The sequence below is a fragment of the Micromys minutus genome (assembly GCF_963924665.1).
Source record: "Micromys minutus genome assembly, chromosome: 25".
NCBI lineage: Eukaryota > Metazoa > Chordata > Mammalia > Rodentia > Muridae > Micromys > Micromys minutus.
Genome location: NC_137960.1, coordinates 24,153,124 through 24,176,080, shown reverse-complemented (window position 1 = coordinate 24,176,080; position 22,957 = coordinate 24,153,124). Strand labels below are relative to the sequence as shown.

The window sequence follows — 22,957 nt, the reverse complement described above, 5'->3', positions numbered from 1 at the left end:
CTGGAGACGCTGTACCGCCCGCCGCCCCTCGGGGGCGCTGCTGGGCGGAGAGCTCGCTCGGCCACCCGCCTAGCCGCGGACTCCGCATTCACTCTGGCAAGCCGTGTGTACAGCCGGCTCCCTGGGCTCCCGGAGCCCCGCTTGCTCCACGCACACCCCAGCAGTCTGTGTCTGCTCCTGCCCGGCTCGACGGCGACATGGGTGTCCCCACTGTCCCAGAGGCCAGCAGCCCACGCTGGGGAACCCTGTTCCTCGCTATCTTCCTGGTTGCATCCAGAGGTAAGATCCACAGGCGGTGGGGTGCTAGGGAGAGCGTCAGGGAGCACAGCCCGGTAGGGTAAGGGGTACTCAGGCAGGATGGGAGTACCGGGAATCCCCTCAGCCTGCAGTAACCTCCACCCTACCGCCGCTCCGCTGGGACAGCCCAGCAGGGTGCAGTGGTGTCTCCATTCTACATCAGGCACATCTGTAATTGCTAACAGCTGCTGAAACAGCAGGCAAGAGTGTCCCTTAGGGACTGCCTGCCAGACACTTCCCTGACCAGATAGCTCAGAGCAGGGGCCATGAAGAGCTTCTGCAAGGCAGGAGAGGGACAGGATGAGAATCATCCTGGTCCCACAGTGGTTGCTGACTAGATTTTGACACCGGGGCATCTCCCTGCCTTTTGTCACCAGAGTCTGAGAGGACTTGGGGGGTGTGGTGCTGTGACCTAGTATCCTATCCCCTTCGGCACTCCTGGGTGAGTCTTAGATCTGAGCACATTTGTCACCTGCTTCGTACTGAAAGTCTGATGGCCCACTGGAGTGATCAGTGGGTTCCAGTCATTTAACCAGATCGCAGTTGAGTAGCCAATATGGATCACTAGGAAAGACATGGGACACTCCCTGAGCCCAGCAATCAGCTCATGCTAGGGGCTTGGATAACTCCTCAGCACAGACACAGAAGCCCCACACAGGAAGATGCCACTTCTAAAGTCCGGACTCACAATATGTACATTGTCCTGGGACACAGTGGTCCTCAGAGCTCTTGTTTGTTGCAGAGCAGAAGATCTCAAAGAAAAAGAGGATGCCCTGATAGTTGTCCAAACAGTAGACAGGAATGTCCTCTGAGACTGCCTGCCTGACACTCCCCTGCTTAGAACCCAGGGTACAGGTAGCTAGCTCCTGCACGGCAGGAGAGAGGAAGGGTCTGGGGACAGTGCCAACCATGGAGGAAGTCACCATTGTCAGGACAGAGTCAGAGGGCTCAGCTTGGCAGAGGTAGCCAATGGCTGCATCAGAAAAGAAGGAAGAGGGTTAAGGGAATGAAAAGGAGGAGAGACAGGGAACTAACTCCTTATCAACCCTGGGAGGCAGGCCTGGACCTCTGATAAGAAAGAAGGCGCCCACACCCTACAGACAGACCACTGAAGCCCTGGCCTGCATGTTCCTTACCATTCAGGAGAGCCTGAGGCAGGGATGGGGTGGTGATATTGGATGGTGACAGGGTTGGGGGATGTTTTGCCACCAAGTCCCCTCACACGACATAGCTTCTAAGAGCAGTGGACAGCAGCAGGCAGGAAGGCCAGTATGCTATCTACCCCAGGCTACTGTCCTTCTCCCCAGAGACTCCATGAGGCCCCCTTTCTTGCCTCGTCCCTATCCTTACTAGACTGGGAGGCTTTCTGGTCAGCAGCCCCAATTTGGGAAACTAAGACCTAGAGCTTCAGAGCAGCTTGCAGGACAATCCAACAGCAGAGAAGCCTTGAGAGGAGCCGAGCATCCCTGAGTGTCCCCATCCTAACTGTGTCTCTATACCCAGAAGATTGTACAGCCTGCTGCATTTGCCTACTCAGACTGCCTGGTGAGCTGAAAGCCACCTCCCCTCAGTTCAGGGAGGTAATTAGAGATCCAGGAGGCTTTGGGGGTGGGGGGAGCAGAGGAAACATTTAGCCTGGAGCTGCTCTGACCTCAGCACTGGCTATACTATAAGTCATAACTCATTGCTTCCTTCTCGTTCCTGTATCAGACCAGGCCAAGAGGTCTGGAAGCTGAACACCCCCTCCCCATCAGTGTCGGGGATGGGTTGATTTGGAAAGGATCGTGTTTGGGGCAGGGCGAGATGGGGATCTGGGGGAACTTCAAACAGTCAGAGCTTAGGAGGCACTTGAGGTACATGGAACACACTTGTTTCCTGGCCTGGCATGGGCTGAAGGGGTGGTCCCAGACCCTAAGGGGTGCAGAACCTCTTCCCTATGAGTGTCCCTAAGATTTGAGGAAGTTACTACCCTACCTGTCCTTAGTCTGACCCAGGGGCCCCATTCAAACGGGAGTGCTGGTGGTATCCCAAAGAGGGACAGCTATCTCTCCTTCATGGTAAACAAGCCTGCAAGGCCCTATTGAGTAAACTCAGTGCTGTAAGCCTCTGAACCGGTAGTGGTCAGCTCTTAGGAAATCCATAAGCCCTGCCCAGTAGCCTGAGGCTAGAGATGGCCCTGTCATAGGATGCCCAGGGGCTAGAAACAAGGAGGGCAGAGGGGGGAGGCTGCAAGGTAGTACTTCCCTGCTATGGATCTAGGAAAGGGGAACCAAAGAGAAGCTAAAGGAGTCACCTGTTCAGGATATAGGATCTTAGGCCTAAGCAGGAAAAACAGAGGGTTTGTGGGGCCCGTGTTACCTATTGGTACTGACCGAGCCTGGTGTACTGAACTTGAGGTCCTAGGTTCAAAGGCAACTATTACTCAGGACCAGTATGGCCTTGCCAGAAATTAGTACTGGCTTCTCATACCTTTGGATTCTTCTTAAAGTCTGGTTAGGCCATGGCCTTCCTGGTGTTTAAGCAAGGAGTCTGGTATATATCTTCATCCCAGGGCTTCCTCTGTTCCAGCTTAACAGTTTCCTAGTTAGACCTGTATTCAAATCCTAGCTGGACATCTGTGAGATGGGCAAGCTTCTTAGCATCCTTAGTCAAGCCTCCATCTACAATTTAGGGTGGTGATATGTCTTCCCTTAGACGCAGCTGTGTGCAGCTGATGGGCAAGACTTCCCAGGGTGCCTGATCCTTGTGATGCTGGTAGTGTGTCATCTCCTAGTTTCTGGGGACCCCATACTAGTAGTTTTCCGCCTGATCTTTTGCTGCCTACAGAGCCCTGATGAGTGTCCGGGATTTAGAAGACATGATAAATATCATTGGGAATGCATTTTCCAGAGTCCTAGCATCTGAAGGATACCCAGGCTGGTTCTAGCTACCCTTTTGGACTGAGAGTCTGAAATGGCCACAGGGGTGCCTAAAGGTTCTCCTCCTAAGTCTCCTATGCAAGAGGCCATCACAGCCATCCTGGCCTAGGGTGTGCTTGTGTGTGTGTGTGTGTGTATGTGGGGGGGGGGTCCGCTCACATCCTATCTCCATACCCAGACTAGTTACTGTTGACCACCTCCAGAGTGAAGCCAAGATGATGGGCTCCCAGCCAGTCATTCAATAGCTAACTTGATGCATTCTGCTGCTAGCCAAGCCCTCCCTATAGCTTTTGTATATAGGGTCTCAGCCTCCAAGGGGACCCTGGGTCAGCTACTCCCTCATCATAGGGCTCCAAGCAACATTTCCCTCAGCTGAGCAGTGAGCCAGCTGAATGAAGAGGTTGCAGCTAGTTGTTGCTCTCCCAGAAGAGGAGGAGGAAGAGGAGGAGGAAGAGGAGGAGGAAGAAGAGGAGGAAGAAGAGGAGTGGGAGGGTAATTCCCCTTAGTGCATTCTGGGCTCATTTGCTTATCACCCTTATGTAGTATGTGCCGAGTGAATATCTACCTACTTGTTTTTCCTTTAAATCTATTCTTTTCTCTAAAGAAAAAAAAATTAAAGGAAATTTTAAGTCTGTGTCACAAGTGGAAAATTAGTGTCATTGGCCATAAATAGAACATATAAAAGAACACCGTTGGCAAGCCAAATAAAGGAATTAAATGTTAGCTGGAAACTTAGCCTGGGCAACCTGTTGCTGTCTCTTATAGAAATAAATGAAGTAAAAATCAAAAAGGACATTTTTAAGAGAGTGCTGACAGTTAGGACTTTCTCTTTGACAGAACCAGAGCTGAGAGAGAACACGGAAATGGGAATGAGCACCTCTTTTTATGATTCGATTATTTAATGTAAAAGCAAAAGCAAAACTACTTGAGTCATTACAGCTGCCAGGCAAGCTGAGCCCTCATTGGCCAGGTCAGCTGTCCATCTGTTGAAGGAGGTGGAGCCAGTCTCTGGTTACCTCTAGTTTTGGAGAAAGTGTCTGCTTCTCCCAGGCCTGGGTTTAAATTTTGTTCACAACTTACTCTCTGTGAGACTCTAGACAGCTTTTGTTTGTGCTTTGTCGTCCTAACCTAAGCACCCACTTCACAGGCTTGGGAGTTAATTAAATAAACAATCCTATGTGTTCCTCTTAGAACACTACTACCAAGTGAGCCTCTTGTGTAGATGGACTCAGATCTTAGCAAGTCTCACTGGCCTGACCCCTGAGAACCTGTTTGTAGTGGCAATGGGGTTGAGTTCTCCTCAGAGAGATCTCGAGACTCAGAATCCTCCAGAAGAGCCTCCCTCATCCAAAGCCCTGGCCTACTGCCCAGGCCCTTCCCAGGAGGCACTGTGGCTAGGGGCTCTACTGGATGCCTGTCGGTTTCCCAAGACGCTGGAAGTGTGGCTTCCTCCCATAGAGCCCTGCTTCCCCTTCCCACCCTCCTTGGTCTATATGAATGGACACTTCCTGCTGGGACAGGGATCAATAAACACATCTGAGATTCCCTTTGTCCTCACAAGCCCAGAAGCCTCCACACAGACCTGCTGGCTTCAGCCTGCAGCCTTCACCCTGGGGGCACTTCCTCTGGGATTTGATTGGACCCTGCCTCTGTTTTCCCTCTGTACCTTACATCTTGATAAAGACATAGGCCAGCTTTTCCCTTCAAGCACTTGGAGAACATCTGGAAAATGGGACTTGTGAGCTATCAACAGTTCCCATGCCTGGAAGGCCAGAGACCCATCTCCTTTTTCATGAAGTGTGACGCCAATAACAGCCGACAGTCAAATAATTGTTTACTTGTCGAGCTAGCAGCTGGACAGACCTCAGCTGTCTGGGTGGGGCCTTCCTGGCTTGACCAATCAAGCTCTGACCCACCTCCAAAAACTGGGGTGTTGCCTTGGTGACTGTGAGTAAAGCTTGCACGCCTGTGGAGGGAAACAATACTGAAGCCTGTCCACACCCACCCACACACACACACACCCATCCCCCTTGTGCCCACAGAGTCTGATGTGTGGCTAGAGGTGACTGTCTCAAAAACAAGACCAGAGAGGATGCCAAATAAGAGTTCCTTTGAAACTTTGCCCAGAGGTTGCGCCCTACCTGTAGACACGACTAGATGATTCCCGTAGGGAGCTCTGTGCTCCACAGCCTCTGCCTTGAGTTAAATATCTGTAGAATAAAAGAATGCTTTGGTTTTGGGTCTCAGGAGCAGAAAGGATAGTTGCTCTGAGTGTAGGGTTGGCGCAGGGTCAATTCCTTTTCTAAAAGCTGAAAGCTGAAATGCTAGCCCCATCCCCCTAGGGGAGCAGGGTTGGAGGGAGAGCTTTTCCTGTCTGCCAGCTGGTTGGAAGTGTGGGTCTCCTGTTCAGCTACAGGAGCGGGTGGTGGATGGTGGTGGCGGTCGGGGTGTGTGGCCTCAACCAAGTTGCTATTTCTCCAGTCAGTTTTATCTTTAAAATGAGGATGAGGCATAACACGGTGCATCCACCTATAATTCCAGTGCTGGAGACGCCAAAGCAGGAGGATCACAAGTTCAAGACCAGCCTGGGCTTCAGCCTTCAGCCTAGGGCACTCCCCTCTGTGTTTTAAAGCAGCTGGAGTTGCACAGCAAAAGGCTCAAAAAACAAAACCAACTAATCAACTTCTAAGATCCAAAGCCAAATAAGAACCCCCCCTAAAAATATGATGATGATGATAATGATAATAATAGTAATTTAAAAACAAGAATATATGGAATGGGGAATTATACCCATATCAGGATAAAGTGCCTAATATCAGAAATGAACGTGAGGGGCCTGGGGAGGTGGCTTGGAGTTAAGAGCACTTGTTGCTTTTCCAGAGGACCTGGGTTTGGTGCCCAGCATCCTCCACGTCAGGGGGCTCACAGCTGCCTGCAATTCCAGCTACAGATACCTTGGGCCTCTGTGGGCACTTGCATTCCCTGAGAACAGAACTGAAGGGCTTCAAGACATGGGACTCTCTTAGCTGCAGACAGAGTGAGGTCTGCATAGGTTCATGTAGCTAAGGGCCGGCTTAGAAGGCTCCTGGGCCCAGGAATCTTGCCGTCTAGGACAGAGTTATAACAGTTCCCAGATCTGGAATTTTCGTAGCTCCCAGCTTCCCTCCTGCAGGTGTAGGGCGGTCTTAGTGGCAAGCCGGGCCATGTGGAAGCAGGGGACCTGTCCGAAAGGCCAATGCTCTTCAGTGGTACAGCTCAGGCCAGGGCTTGGGACACTTTCCTGTCCCATGTAGACTTGGCTACCCTGGAGCCAGGGGCCTTCCTCCCCACCCACTTTCCTGGTCTTCTGGACAATAACCCAGGTGGCCTAAGGGATCAGCAGCTGACAATGAGCTACATCCTCCCGTCACATAATTATAATTCCAGCCAAGCTGCCTGCTGTCCAACAGTGTGTGTGTGTGTGTGTGTGTGTGTGTGTGTGTGTGTATGTATGTGTGTGTGTTTGTATATGTATGTGTGTGTGTTTGTATATGTATGTGTGTGTGTGTTTGTGTGTATATGTGTATGTATGTGTGTGTGTTTGTGTGTATATGTGTATGTGTTTCTGTGTGTGTGTTTGTATGTGTGTTTACGTGTGTGTGTGTTTGTATGTGTGGGTGTGTGTGCATGAGTGCACCTGTGCAGAAATATGCATAGGCTGTTTTGCATGCCTGTATGCCTGTGTGCTGTTTTTCATAACCCTGTGCCCTGGATCATCCTCCTATGGAGGCCGCTCTGAGCCTCAGACATAAGGGATGCTTCTGGTGCTCCTGTTCTTCTTCAGAACAAACCCTGTGACTTCTCTGCCCACTTATAGGTCTCTAAGCCTAAGATCTGACGTTCCAACCCAACTCCGATCTATCCAAGGAGAGCCTCCCCTTCCTTCTAACTCACGAAGGGTTATTGGTGACTTTGGGTAAATGGAAGTGGGTGTGGACAGTTGGGTTGGAGCCACGACTCCTCTCCTGCTCTTTCTGAACCCTGCTCTCTCCATGGTCCCTTGACAGTGAAATGGGACTGTATTCCTTCCTCCTGTTCCAGTGCAGACTTGAGCTTGAAGCACCATTGCTTGGGCTCTGAGGGCTCTCAGCTTGGCACCTCACCCCCAATCCCCAGTTCAGGAGACACTCATGCTTTGTGTGAGCCCCACCTCATCCCTGCCTTTGACGCTGAGCGCCTTGCCCCTTGTCCTGCTGCCTGTACCCACTGCTTTGCCTGCCCTCCTGACAGCCCCCAGGAGCTGTGTGCTGGGCAAATGCTGATGGAACTCCATTTAGCTGCAAGGTGGCTCTCAGGCAGGGGTTATGGAACAGAGGAGAGAGGGCTGGGGTAGCTGCCGATTGGCTTCAGGGAGAGGACATAGCTGTCACCACTCTTTGTGGGTTGGTTCCTTCTGTGGCTGTCCGGGAAGACTCTTTACATAGGTAGCTCCCTCCTGTCTCTGGCAGAGCCATGATTTAGTGACCATACCCAGTCTGTACAGGCCCATAAGGGAACCTCCAGGCCGGTGTGGACAAAGCCAGCTACTTGCTGTCTTAAAGAGAAACTGGGAGTCAAGTTTTGCCACATCAATAATCCCTGCTTTAAAATTATCTTATGTGTATGGAAGTTTTGCCAGAGTACATGTCTCTGTGCCATGTGCAAGCTTCATGTCTGAGGAGGCCAGAAGAACAGTATCGTGGAGCCTTTGGATCTGGAGTTAGAGCTGTGAGCGACCACGTGGGTGCTGGGAATTCAACCAGGTCCTTTAGAAGAGCAGCCAGTGCCTTTAATCATTGAGCCAACTCTCCCAAGCCACAAATTCATACCTTTGTTAGTCAGCAACCCCCATGAAACAAAGGGAAAAAAACCCTACATTAAGGGTCAGATGCAATGTCTGAAGGTTAGAGGGGCTCTGGGGTCTTCCAACTTGGTAACGGTATACATGCCTGGACTGAAGCCAGACTCCAGTGGTCCCTTGCTGGGGGTGGGTAAGCAAGCAATTCTTTACTCTATGGACTTGGTCTCACTATTAGTGAAACAGGAAGGCTCTAACCCTACTCTGTCTGGCTTTCACATGCACCCCATATGCCTGGGCATCTTTGCATCTCACGGTTTTCTGGGAAGCCTGTTTCTCTTGAGGTTACTAAGGTTCAGGTCCTGACTCCAGACACACTGCAATTCAGCCAAACCACTTTCCCTTCCTGGGCCTGTCACTGCCTGAGAAGGAGATAGTATCTCACCAAAGATGGTCTGAAATCTCTGCTCACCGTGGCAACAGCATTCCAGAGATCTCTTTTGTATATAAGCAGAGCTGAGGGGCTGGCTCTGGAAAGTCTGTCGTCCTTACTTTGTAGGCTTAAAACTCTGCCCCCCAGGCATTCTTTGGGGGCCATGTGGTCCTCTTCTACCCTAACTCACACACACAAGCCCTCTCGTACTAGGTCGTGGTCTGTTATTAGTCATTCATATTTCTGTGACAGAGTTTGAAGTTAGCTTCTTCCTTCCATTGGATTTCGGTGTTTCTTGAGTTGTAGAGAGAACACTTTTAGGACAGTCATGTGAATAATGCCTGCCCTGGCTGTAACACCCACCGGCCTCTGTGGCTGTTTTTATTTTTGTCTTTCAATGAGTCTGAGACTCAGCCTAGTGACTCAAGAGTCATTGGACTTCAGTGACGCCTTGCTCCAACGCCAAAAGCCACACCAGGCTGCGGCTCTTTGTACTGGACCACGCTGTTTGACCACGCTTTAGGGGGTTCCCAACCTGCGTCCAGTCCTGCGTCTGTGAGCAGGGAGGGAGCATCAGAGGAGGAGGTCCAGGTGGTGGATGGAGCAGTCAAAAGTGTACAAGCAATACACATAGGGTGTGTGTGTGCGCTCACTCGTGTGTGCATACATGTTACTTGTGTAGTCATGTGTATGGAGGTCAGAGGACAACCTCAGCTGTCATTATTCAACTTTCAAAATATTTATGTATTTATTTTGTGTGTGGGTGTGAGTGTGTGTATGTACAATTCATGGCACATGTGCAGAGGCAAACTTGCAGGAACTGGTTCTCTACTTCCACCATGTGGATTGAACTCAGGTTATTAGGCCTGGTGGCAGGTGTCCTGTCTACCTTTTCAGATCGTGTGATAGTTTGTATATGCTCGGCCCAGGGAGTGGCACCATTAAAAGGTGTGGCCCTGTTGGAGTAGGTGTGGCCTTGTTGGAGTTGGTGTGTCACTATGGGTGTGGGCTTTAAAGCCCTCCTCCTAGCTGCCTGGAAGCCAGTATTCTGCTAGCAGCCTTCAGATGAGATGTAGGACTCTCAGTTCTGCCTGCACCACGCCTGCCTGGATGCTGCCATGCTCCCACCTTGATGATAATGGACTGAACCTGTAAGCCAATTAACTGTTGTCCTTATAAGAGTTGCCTTGGTCATGGTATCTGTTCACAGCAGTAAAACCCTAGCTAAGACAGACAGGGTTCTCTCATTCATTTGGAACTTCACCAAGTATATCTAGCTGGCCATCGAGTTCTAAGCACCCACCTGATTCTCCCTCCCAACTCACCATCCCTGGATTTACTGGCCTGTCCTAACATAACCAGAATTTTACCTGGGAAACTTGGGTCCTCATAGTTTTGCGGTAAGTAATTTTTCTCACCGAGCTGTGACCCCGACGCTCCATTCATAATCTATGTATTCTAAACCTTTTCCCTATCTGTCAGACCTCCCGTAACCCCTGCGATAAAAAAGTTAAAATCAAAGCAATGCTGAGATGTGGTGACCCGAGCACTCGGCATCCCCACCTTTCCTCCCCTCCCGCCCCATGCTGCCATGAATATCTTTCTTCTTCCAGGGGAGAAAACAGGCTCACGCAGTTAGAGGGATGGGGTGTCCAGTACATATTCCCAACCGGAAATATGGCTCCGCTGGTAGAACGATTCCCCAGCACGTACAGAGCCCTGGGTTTGAGGCTCCGCCTTTTAAACTGGGTCGATGTCCTAGATTCATATCTCAGCTCTTGAGAGGTAGGGACAGCGAGATCAGTTCGGGGTCATCTTCAGCTACGTAAGCATGTTTGGGGCTACCATCCGGCTAATCGGTAGAGGAACGGGAGCTGAGATTATGGTGCACAAGAGCATTTCTGTATCTGCTTAGGGCAGAGGACTACATTTGGGTGGGCGGCAGGTGCCCGGCATACATTCCTCAGCCCTGTCCCTCACAGGCTTTGGCTTTCCCCGTTTTCCTACCATCATGCCTCAGTTGTAGTACTCGATTTTAAATTCTTATTCAACGTCCAAAAACTCAGAGGGGTCGTGCCCATTCCTAGAAGAGTATTTTCCACCCTCCCAGGTCTCTGAAAACTGGGCACTGGATTGCCTCTGCCCACAGGGTCATTAATGCAGGCTTGCCTGCTCAGCTGGGTCAGTCATTGGCTGTGGAACTGAGGTAGGGTACCAGGCACCGGCCCCGCCCATGTGGGCGTTCGGTTAGATAGAAAATGTATTACCTGGATGAGGAGTGGGGGTGGGTAGAAGGTGCTAGCAATCCTCAGAAGCGTGGCCAAAGACTGAGGCCTTCTATTCTCCTTGGACCTCCTTCTTGTGCAGGGCAGAGCTGTCCAATGTGGGACCATTGCCTACGGTAAGACTGAATTCATGCTCTACTTGGGAGAAGGCCCCATGCTGGCTGGCCAGTCTTTTGTTTGGCTCCTCTCCTGCTTGGGAGGCCTGGAGGCTCCTCACATTCGGGTTGAGATGGAGTGTTTTCTAAGCCAGAGGCTCAGGAGATCAGCTGGCCTGCCTAGGGTCTGGCTTGCCGGGAGGAGGATGAAGTCAAGCTTCCTTGTCCTGACAGGTGACAAGGGTTCTCTTCTCTCTGAGCAGGTCTGGTAGCAGCCTTCAAGGTCTCGACTCCATATTCTCTGTACGTGTGTCCGGAGGGGCAGAACGCCACCCTCACCTGCAGGATTCTGGGCCCCGTCTCCAAAGGGACCGTCTACAAGACGTGGTACCTCAGCTCACGAGGCGAGGTTCAAGTGTGCAAAGAACACCGGCCCATACGCAACTTAACGTCGCAGTACCTTCATCATCACCATGGAAACCACCCGGCAGCAAATACTAGCCACGACCAGTCCCAGACACATGGGCTGGAGGTAGCGTCTGACCTCCATGGCAACTTCTCTATCACCCTGCGCAATGTGACCCCAAGGGACAGTGGCCTCTACTGCTGTCTGGTGGTAGAAATCAAACACCACCACCCAGAACAACGGCTCTATGGGTACATGGAACTGCAGGTACAGACAGGTGAGATGTTCTGCACAGACAGCTATGGCTGGGAGTTGGGGCAAGTGGGTGTGCTTGAGGGGGTGTCTGCATATCTGCCACACGACTATGTAGTTTTGTGTAAGAAGGGGTGCACGGATGTATGTGTGTCTCTATTTGTGACAGTGTGACCTTTTTTTTAAACGTAAGAGGATGTATGTATCTCAACTTACAGAGTCACATTGCTCATGAGAAAACACAGACAGGGGGGACTGAATGTGTCCTGAGTTTGAGTGGATCACGGCCAAATGACTGTGAAGTGAGTGTGTATATCTGTCAGTCTGTCCAGCTGGGAATGTAAGACACGAGCACATGTGTATAGATTTCCCTGGGTGAGCACTGCCAGGCAGGTATTAGCATGCATTCTTGTGACAGGAGAGAGAGAGGAGTCACTAGCCTGGACTAACCCCCTGCGACCTCATGGGCCCCACACTCACCTAATAGACCCCTCTTTGTTCCCACAGGCAAAGGCACGGGATCAGCATGCACAGCGTACCCGTCTAACGAGCAGGAAAGTGACAGTAAGGACTCTTACTTCAGAACCGCTCACCTGCAGACCCCCATACCCTCTCTGTTGTTTCATCCCCCTGTCCCTTCTTCATGGTGTCCCCAGATGGCCCTGCTCCTGTCACTGTTCACTCTGTGAGGCAGGTGTCACTAGCAACGCTCTGCAGAGGGGCACAGCAGGAATTGGTCGGTAGCCTTTCTGGCCCTGTTCCTAGCCCGTCTCCCTTGTTCTCTCTGCTAGAAGACTAGACAGGCAGAGCGGAGAGTAGCTGCTAGTCCTGTGCTGGCCCAGGGAGAAGCCTTATGGGGGAGTTAGAGGGCTTTGCTCTCACAGAGGCTGGGCACATGGAGGTTTGTCTGAGAATGCCCTGTGGCATATATAGTAGACAAGAGCATATGGCTTCTGTGAGAAGAGGGCTATGGCTCATAGATGTGCCAGGCATTCAGTGTGAGCGCTTGCTTAAGCCCTGGAGAGGCAGAAGAAAAACTGTGATCTTGACCTTTAGTCTAGACAAACATGAGGGTTTGAGCTAGAACCCGGACAACTGAGCTACATCCTCACTCAAGCCCCAACTCAATGACCACGACCGCTTTCTATGCAAATTACTTATATTTCCAAGGCAACCGACGGCCCCACAGTGACTCGCTCAATTGAACTAGAGCCATGGCAGTGTGGGGATGAGGCCTTTGGTTCCAGCCCTTCTGCCACACAGCCTGCTGAGCTCGAGAGTCTCCTCAGCACTGAGCCACCCTGTCAGCCTCACTTCCCCTCTCAGCATCCTCTCCTTTCCCATGAGGCAGTTCACACTGTGTGCACACATGTACAAGCTGTCGGGACACGGCAAGCTCACTTCCCCATGGCTCCTTCACTCTGAGCAATCACCCTGGTCCTGCTTCTTCTTCAAGAATCGTCTTTGCAAACGGCTGCTTCTGCTATGGCCTGCATGGCATGGGCTGGGAAATGAGGTTTAGGGGGGAGCCTGGCAGGCCTGGAACTTGCTATGTGGACCAGGCTAGCCTCAGATTTGGATCAGCCCTCCTGCCTCTGCTTCCCAACTTCTGGGATCCCAAGGTGTGAACCACCACACCTGACTTCAGCAGAACTTTCTGAAAAGAAGCCATATGCTTTCAGTCTTGAGGACAGAGACACAAGATGGTAGAACATTCAGGCTAAGGGGGTAGGGGACTTTCCTGCTCCTGCGACTCTGAGGGTGTAGTAGAAGCCTTGAACTTGACCTCCAAGGTGGCTAGTCTTTCTTCTCCATGCATCTCCATCCTTGGGTTTTGATGTTTAAATCCTTGCCAATTCTTGGAGCTGGGAAATCTCTTTCTGGCTCTTGTTTCCTTGAGCTTTTGTTCAGCAAACTGGTTTGTTGAGGTACAAAAACACGCCATGCTTGTTTGAGGGCAGGGGATGACTCTGATGCCCTCTGACATTCCTTTCTATATTCCTGGCTCCAGTAGTATAATATTAGAAATGTTATATATTTCTAATATATATTAGATCTTATAAATATCTAATCATATATATATATATATTCCAGTAGTCAAGACACTAGAAATAGGCATATGTGTGTGTGTGTGTATGTGTGTGTGTGTGTGTGTGTGTGTGTGCTATATTCTAGGGTGTACTTTTGGGAGTGTGTGTGGAAACTCTGGGTAGTTCTATTACTTCCTGCATCACTTCTCCACTGATGAATGGGAATGACTATATCCCTTTAACAGGGAAGAAAATGCTACCTAAGCAGGTATCTCAAGGATGAGAAACCCACTGTATTTTAGAACCAGGAAGGTGGAGAAAAAAATAGTAGAACTCTCAGCCACCAGTCCACAAGAACAGTTTCAGCACCATGAAGGGCATGGCTCCTATTTCCTCCTGATGTACATGAGGCCTAATGTCTCAAGGAAACTCATCCACTCCTGTGCCAAGGTAGGATGAGAACCGAGAGCAGACATGGCTCGGCTTCTTAATGTATTTAGCAATGGCCACCCATGCCATGGCTAAACAGGCCCCACGGACAGCTGCTGAGAACTATTCTATACTGCTCGTTAACTTTGGAAGGTCTTAAAACCTCAACTCTTGTTCACACACAAGTGCTCGGCCGCAGCATTCCCTGGATCTATTAATGATGCTCCCAGCTAAGATCCTTGGGGTCTCCTTTTCTAATTCCAGTCTTAGTGGCTAAATGTTATTCTAGGGAAGGGTAGCTACATTAAACTAGGTAAGAGTCCAAGTGGGTTTCAGGTAAGAGATGACTAAGGGAAGAAACCTGCCAAGGGTGTGGGCTGGCATTTGATAGCATTGCCAAGGGGCTTTGGATTTCCCCTGAGATCAGGACAGGGCTATGTAGCCTGTCTATGTAACCCTCCCATCCCTAATGTGGCAGGATTTGCCAGAGGCTTTCTTCAGCCTCCTCTGCACACACCCACAGGGTACCGAACAGGCTCTGGACATAGACTGAACAAGCCACGGCTTCCCAGCCTCCCTGCTGTAAAAGAACCTGGCACATGCCATGGGGTGGTTTTGGCAACTGCTTACACCAGTGCCTCAGCACCTTCCCAGGAAGAGCCTTGCTCCAGATGGTAACCAAGCTTTCTCTACAATGGGTGCCTCCTTGGAGTAAGGGGAACTGAAGTCAGGCTGGTTTTATAAAGGTTTCTTAAGCCTCTGAGGGCAGCTGGGTCCAGGGCTTGTCCTACCAGAGCCTGGACAATAACTGCAGCATACAAGGAGACAGGCTCTGTGAATGAAAGCAAACAGGCCACAGAAGGCAGGATTGCCACTTGCAGACCAAAGTGTCAGGCAGGGAGTCTCTGACCAAGGCAGCTTGTGAGCACCTGGCTAACTGTACCACACGTTGCTTAGTAACGGTGGGATGAGAGACAAGTGCTTTGCAGCCAGCTCCTCAGATTGCCCACAGTAAGGTCCTAGGATGGAATTCAGCCACACTGAACAGTGTGAATTACAGAACTCTCTTACTTTCAATATCCCACGTTCAAGCACAGCCACATTAAAACCTGCAGGGAATCTGCTTTACTGTGGATTGCAACCTCCTTTGCAATCTGCCTAGCAATCGGTACTGTTTCCATACCAATGGGTACTTCTAAAATGCCTGCCAAGGGTCTGCTCGGTTCCATACAGCTCACTGTGAGCATATTTATGCTTCCAGGTTGCTTATCATACAGTGGGATAAAAATGGCCTTTGTTCCCAAGTAAAGTGCAGAGGCAGCGTATAGACCAAGGCATATCCAGCTCCTAGAGCTCTCTGGAGGTGAACCAGATCCTATGACAAGAGAGCCTACGCATGGTTTGGCAGAGAGAAAGGTTCAAATTGGGAAGGAAATGGGCTTACGCTAGTTGTGGTTCTAAGGGCTCGTCTGTTCCCAGCTAAACTCTTGGAGTCAGCAGATGGGCCGAAATAAACCAACCCCCCATGACATAGGGCCCCTGCAGTGGCATGACCCTTTCCAAGACAGTTTTACAACAGCCTTGGAGAAAACACGCACACAATGGAGAAAACATGCACGAAATGCTCTCTGGCTCAGTGCTGCGAGGCTAAGTGTTTAGGTCCAGATGTCCTACCCGGAGCCTAAGGGGTTCTTGCTCCAGAAAGAGGGTTGTTGAAAATAGAAGTAAACAATGTTACCACCAGACAGGGGTGTTGTCTTTAATTTTGGGAAAGCTGTGTATAACAGGGCCCTGGAAAGAGTGAGGTGAGGTCTCTGTGTGGGCAGAGATGTCGGACTGTGTTTTGATGTTGAGGCAAAGTTCTCCTCTGACCCCATAAGACAAGACCAGATATAGATGGTTAGGACTGTGTGAGGAGACCCAGGTTAAGGGGAAGGAGGGGACTTTTGAATTTTGTATATGTGTATGTGTGTACATTACTGTGTACACATATATATAAGTGAACATGCAGAACCAGACTTTGACTCTGGCTATATTTCTTAATTGATCTCTTCTGAAGTTTATGAGGCAAAACTGGCTGGCCTGTGATCCCCAAGGGTTCTGTGCTCACCTCCCCCACCAGTGAGGTTCACAGTTACACGTGGCCTAGAAGGTTCTGGAGAGTCAAACATGGGTCCTCACGTGTGTATAGCAAATGCTTTGTGGACTGAGCCATTTTTCTAGCCCCTTGGGTATTTTTAAACTTGTGCCTTTGTTTCTGGCTATTTAAAGATATAAAACAAAACTGACATTTCTCTAGTCTTCCCCTGCCTCCCTAGCCCGGTTCTCTCCTGGTGTGTGTGTGTGTGTGTGTGTGTGTGTGTGTGTGTGTGTTAGAGAGAGAGAGAGAGAGAGAGAGAGAGAGAGAGAGAGAGAGAGAGAGAGAGAGAGAGAGAGAGAGAAAGAGAGAGGCCACACTTCACACTTCAGGGTCCTCACCCTAGACAGCTCAAGGATTCCTCAAAGGGTGGACTGAGGTTTGTTTTGTTTTTTAGACAGGGTCTATCTCTGTAGTCCTGGCTGTCTTAGAACTCACTATATAGGGCTGGCCTTGAGCTCAGAGAGATCTGCCGGCCTCTACCTTTCTGCCCCTCTCCCCCTCTCCTCCTCTGCCCCCTCCCCCTCTCCCCCTCTCCTCCTCTGCCCCTCTGCCCCTCTGCCCCTCTGCCCCTCTGCCTTTGGCAGGCTGGGATTAAAGTCGTGTTCCATCATGCCTGGTGAGGCTGGAGTATTTTGTGTTCATGGCAGTAAAGCATCCATTTTTTTTTTCAGTGTCAGTTGCTGTTGTGCAATGCTGCGGTTCTAAATTTCCTTCATTGCTTGTGCTCCTGATCTTGAGCCCTGGCATTTGGCATGAAGAGTCTTCTGGTGGACATTCTGAGGTCCAGGGTGGTCCAGTTCTCCCTTGTAGGCAGGATGGGGGGTTGTTCTCTTTTCTTTGGAGCTGCCTCTGTGGAGGGAACAGGTTTCTTTTCCCTGTGTCCCATGGGGTCGGGGACATAGGGTTGTCTCTGAAAGGAGGTTACTAGGCCTCCCTGGCTTCTGCAGGTCACTAAGGGTCTGGTTATGGGGCCCTGCTGCTTGGGCCTCTCATCTTTCCTGCTCTGAAAGGGCACATGCCATGGGTGCTTACACCCGTGTCTCATCACCTTCCCAGGAAGAGCCTTGCTCCAGATGGTAACAATGTGTTTCTACAGTGGGTGCCTCCTTGGAGTAAGGGGTTTTATAAAGGTTTCCTAAGCCTCTGTGTCTCAGTTTCCCTTCAAAAGAAGCGGCAGGAAGGGGACCCTCATGCCAGGTGCTTTTGTCCTTGCAGGCATCACGGCTGCAGCCCTGGCCACGGGCGCCTGCATTGTGGGAATCCTCTGCCTTCCCCTTATCCTGCTGCTGGTCTATAAGCAGAGGCAGGTGGCCTCTCACCGCCGTAAGTACCTTCCTCTGGGATGGGGGTGGGGGTTCGTGGCTGGGAGGCCAATGGAGGCTTGAGACCCGAGAACTACTTTGTCCATATCGACTCTTCCTGCCAGCAGCTGGTTCTGGCTGAGAGAGAAGGGCAGCTACTTGTGTCTATCTCTGGGCCTGATGTCTGCCAGCTGCTCTGGTACCTAGACAGGGCTGGCTTGGCACTCTCCATAGGAACGAATAGGTAACCACACAGAAGGGTGGGGCAAACTCAAACTGGTTTATAAAGATAATTCCGTTCAGCCATCTCTTGGAGACCTGTGGGTCTCTTGGAGCCTATGGTTGGGTTTGTTTTGTAACGGGCAACTAAAGCCCAGGCTAGGCCATTTAACTGACTAACTGGATGTCTCAGGACACTGTGAGTGCAAAGCCGAGGTGGCCCCCAGCCGCTGGGGCTACCCTGCCAGAAACTGTGTCCTGTTTCTGGCCTCTGGGTCTCACTTAGTCACCATAGCAACTCAAATAGGGGACATTGCTATCCTTACTTTACAGATGGGCAAACTGAGGCCAAGGAAGGTTCCCTAATTTGTCTAGTGAGACACACTGTAAATAAACAGTAGTTAGGCCGCTGGTTCACAGCCACAAACACCAGTTACATCCCTTTGCTGGGTGACTGGTGCTTCTTGTCTGTTCTGGCCTCTCCTATGAGCCTTGTTCAGTCTGCATTCTCCAAGGGGTGGGGGTCAGGATGGGGGGAGTCCTCTGCCCTTACAGTCCCTCCCCAGCCTCTTCCTTCTGCCTAGCTGCAGAAAGTAATTGAGGGAAAGAGCATTGTCACCAGATTTCCTCTGGCCTCCCCTTCACCTCCCAATCAGCCTGCCATCTCCCCTTCCCCTCTTTCCTGAAGGCCCAGCCTGGAGCCCCACAGTGGGCTGTGGCCACCTCGCCCTTCCTCTCAGACTGTTCCATCTAGTTATGACCCTGCCATGGCCTGCCTGAGGGCGTCTCTAACATGGCAGTATAGAGCAAGTGACAGGCAGGTCAGAGTGAAGGAGGAACCCAGGGCTCTGCAGGGAGAAGAAATGGCCTGGAAAGCCACCTAGTCCCTCTTCCCAGAGGCATGGAGGCCAGGCTCTGGAGGAATTCCAGGGTGCTTTCTGTTCCTTTTGCCCACACCACAGCACTGCCTGGTCATGTTGTCAGATCAGGGGTCAAGAATTGGAAAGTAGACCTTTCTGGGTGGGGGCTGCGAGCATGTATAAGGCCTCACCCAGCCTTTTGGTAGGTCCAGCCTTTCTTACAGGGTCTCTGCAGGCTTCCTGTTCTGCTCATGAGATCTACTGGGATGGAGATGGTTGGAGGAAAGAAAAATGAAGTGTGTGTATGTGCATGTGTATGTGTGGGCGTGTATGAGTGTGTATGTGCATGTGTGTGCACATGTGCATGTGCATGTGTAAGTGTGTATGTGAGTGTATGAGTGTATATGGGCATGTATAAGTATATGTGAGAGTTGTGTATATGATGTGTGTATGTGTGTATGAGTGAGTGTATGTGTGTATGTGTGTGAGTGTGTGTGCACATGTGTGTGTTTTACCAGGCTAGAATGCCATTCATGAGAGGTTCTATAGACAGATCCCAGTTCATCTATTGCATACACCCTCACTTTAAACACTGGCTGCAAACTTCCTTCAGTCCTGGGAAGACACATGACCTGGACTTAGAGAAGAGCCCTGAGGTGACAGTGGGCTGGAATGGGGTATACCTCACGCATGTTGAGAGTAGGAAAAGTCATGTCTTGTCCCAGAGTAAGAATGCCCCATGTACAGCAACAGGAAGGGAACAAGAATCTATTCTAGTGCATGCCTTTAATCCCAGCACTCAGGAGGCAGAGGCAGGAGGATCTCTGTAAGTTCGAGGCTAGCCTGGTCTGCATAGTGAGTCACTGATCCACTCTGACCCCAGAGTAACAACCAAAAGCAGCCAGCCAGTCTCAGTATGCCATCACCGCGCTGCAGCCGGCCCACGGCAGGTGAGCTCACGGTACACAGGGCACTAAGTCAGGGCTGGGATGGGCATTGGGTTGGTTGCCTGGGAATGAGCATGCTCAGGTCAAAAGAAAAGAGACGGCAGCTCAGTGACCCCAGCCCTAAGATGGAGGTCCCCATCTTTACCCCAGAGCAGAGTGGTGAGGATGAGCTTAGCCCACGCAGCCTGACGCAGAGCCCCTGTCAGCAGAAGTGAACTCGATTTCAGGAACTCTGTGCAACTTCCCTGTGCTCATCTTGCAGAGGCTCCCCCTGCCCCCACCCCCGGGCCATTTCCCCATGCAAACCTCCTCCCACAAGAGGGATCTGTGGGAGGGTGTGGGGAGCTGCAAGAAAGGGGGAAGTTGGTGTTGCTGCCTCTGGACGATGGCCGGTTTTAGGGGGACCCTAAGGATGGGCTGAGGTGGTAATGACCTGTGGGGAAGAAAGTGGATAGAGAGGCCGAGGAGTGATAGGGAGACTTCTAATTCTAAGACCTGACCTTGAACTATCCACCCAACAAGTTGTGGCTAAAGACCAGAGAGGCAACTTCCTGATAGAAGCCATAGTTAATCGATGCTGGGACCTGGTTTTCGGTTGAAACTTAGGATCCTCAAGGTCTGACTTAGGACACATTTCACTTGTACCTTGGGTCCACCTGCTGGACAGACACATGGAACTCGGTTCTCCTTAGGGAACAGTGCAGGGTTCTGGGGGTGCAGCCTATGTTAAGCTTCCTTCCTGTGACCAGCCTTTCTGTGTATCTGTAGGTGCTCAGGAGTTGGTGAGGATGGACAGGTGAGTCCCACGGTGACTTTGAGAAACTTCCTGGGACCAGGTATCAGGGAAGGGGTGTTTCTATGTGATGTGGGGCCTCTGCTCAGCACAAGACACAGCTAGTTCCTGGCATGTCCTGATTCTTTTTGGATATGCTTTTATGAGTCTTGGTAATCATCGTTGCTTAGGATGGGGAGGAGTGGAACAGATGAAACAACATGCAAAGAAGTTTATGGCCCAGGCCCAGCCTGGTTGAGGTTTACCTGTGCCACTCCAAGAAGAAGCTGTCCGGTTAAACATTGCTTGAAGGAGCAAGCCGATGGCTTTTCTGGGCAGGGGTGGGGTTGAGGGGATGCATTAGACATGGGCAGGCAGAACAACGTTCTGGTTGTTGTGCTTGTCCATGGGCTGGCTTAGATGGGCTCAGAAATTAGCCACCTCCAGAAGCTTGGTCCCTGTCCTACAATGTGTTCAGCAGCGACAGCTTCTTAGATCGGTCAAAGAAAAGTTCTACCTGTGATCTCACCAGGACCTCGGAGCTGGACAGCTTTCAAAAGCTTGTCCTTGTCCCAGCCAGGGAGAAAAAAAAAGAAAGGGGTAGGGGAAGGCAGGGAGGATAGAGTGTGCCCAGTGGCACAGATATCCAGGTGACACTAATCACCCCCCCCCCAATTCTATTTCTCTAGTGGCAATACCCAAGGAATCGAAAACCCAGGCTATGAGACCACTCCACCCTTCCAGGGAATGCCTGAGGCTAAGACCAGACCTCCACTGTCCTATGTGGCCCAGCGGCAACCTTCTGAGTCAGGACGGCACCTGCTCTCTGACCCCAACACACCTCTGTCTCCTCCAGGCCCCGGAGATGTCTTCTTCCCATCCCTGGGTGAGTGTCACCTGGTTTTACAGCACCCTGACTGACAATAGGACCTAGGCTCTGCAGCCCTCCCCCCACCACTGGGGAATCTTTATGGTGCAGAGTTGAACAAGAGAACACAGACCCACCCACCCCCTTCTGTCATTCACTTCTTTATCTTTTCTTTCACAGATCCAGTCCCTGACTCCCCTAACTCTGAAGCCATCTAAACCAGCTGAGGGACCATGGACCATGGTACCTGGGTCAGGGACAGGTGTACTTGATCTATGACTGGCTCTTGGACAGACCTTTAAGCACTGACTCTGGCTTCCTTGCTCCTGCTCTGAGCCTAGACTCTGCTTTACAAGATGCACGGACCCTCTCCCGCCACTTTCGGATGCTACCTGTGGGGCAGGGAGATGCTGGATTACTCATTGCTGTTCTCAAGATCTTGGGATGCCGAGTTCTCCCTAGAGACTTGGCTTCTCCAGCCACAGATGTCAAACGACCTGCATCCTACAAACGTCCAGCTTGGCAACAGCCTTTGTTCATGGAAACCAGCATCCCGGATGGGATAAGATAGGCACCTTGCTACCCTCCCAGGCAAGAGACACAAGATGTGAAAGATTCCTGCCCACTGTGGGGGTGTGGCTGGTTTGCTTGTTTGCCCGAGGATGCTCCTCTGTTGGCCTGACTCTGGCTCCTGGATTCTGGAGCTTGGCTGGCCTATGTCCCACTAGAGGAGCTTTTTCAGCAGTCTTCCACCAGCAACCTGAGGGTCTGCCAACAGTTGAAGTGACTGTGGGCTCTCATTGCCTGTGCGGCTGCCCACGGGTCTCAGTGGCCAGAGGCTCTGAAACAGGAAGTACATGTTAGGTTCAAGAGCCATTTCGAGCTCATTAGTGTCTTGAGCAATGTGAGACCCGGACCAGCAGATGTGGGAGGTGGCGAGAGAAATGATGGGGATGATGAGGGGGTGGCACACCTCCTTCCTGTCCTCAACATCCGCCGCTCCCATTGTTCAGTGTGGAGCAATGGCAAAGGTGACCTCCAGGATGTCCTAACGATGCTGTGCCACTCCTAAGTGTGAGCGAGATGCTATTAAAAGCGGTATGTGGCAATGGTGTGAACAGCTCTGAGTGGATTGGAGGCACCCACTTTTAAGGCCCTGGGGGGTCCAGAGCCTGGTATGGGGGTGGGGAGTCTAGGGATCTGGGCTTCTGACCACTGTTCTTCTGAGCCTCACTTCAGGGTGACCTTCAGGCACACAGAAGCATTTGTCCTGGTCTGGCTCCCATCTCCAGGGTCTGGCATGACCTGGGCACACTGGGGGAATCTTCATAAGGGATTTTAAAGAAATGAAGAGTAAGGGTAGTTCCTTTGAGGTAGGCATGGGGCAGCTGATGTCTGAGAGTGAGGAGGGATACAGCTGGGCAAATCACCCTCCTGTCTACAGAGTGACAGTAGCCCTGGAGTGGGGTGAGGGTGGGGTGGGGGAGCAGCAGCCCAGTGGTAACATTTGTCTTTCTGCAGCTTCCAGTGGCTGGGCTGAGCTAGACCTGCTAAGAAAGCTCACGCCCTGGGCCTGCAGGCAGGGAGAAACCCGTTCATTCCCGAAGGACAGGTGGTCGGGGAGAGAAGAGTTTCAGGCTGGGACACAGCAATAAGCTACCGGCTGGGAACCCAGACACATTGTCTGATGAGGTCCAAGAGCCTAGGCCCCTGTGGGATGCCACCCTATGCCTGGGGCTTGGGGATCCTGGAGGCTTTGTATCATCATCATAGGAGTGTCAGGGTGGCCAGGACATCAAAATCATGACCCCTGTTGCCTTAGACTCTATGCAGTTATATAGACAGAATGTGTCGTTCGTTTGTCTTTGGGGATAATGGGCTGGAGAGGT

At 51.2% G+C, this 22,957-nt stretch overlaps 2 protein-coding genes across 3 annotated transcripts in view; one reads left to right on the top strand and one right to left on the bottom strand.

The window, feature by feature from the left end:
- The window catches only part of CDH23 (cadherin related 23), a gene marked incomplete at its 5' end in the record, with an annotated part of 329,115 nt that overhangs the window by 40,188 nt on the left and 265,970 nt on the right, over positions 1-22,957 (bottom strand). The window lies entirely within an intron of this gene.
- On the top strand, positions 107-22,424 carry VSIR (V-set immunoregulatory receptor). The gene is made up of 7 exons (XM_080937544.1): positions 107-279; positions 11,108-11,527; positions 12,010-12,066; positions 17,317-17,424; positions 20,197-20,224; positions 20,890-21,086; positions 21,249-22,424. The coding sequence occupies exons 1-7, from the start codon at positions 198-200 to the stop codon at positions 21,284-21,286; spliced, it is 930 nt and encodes a 309-aa protein (XP_080793670.1). The 5' UTR covers positions 107-197; the 3' UTR covers positions 21,287-22,424.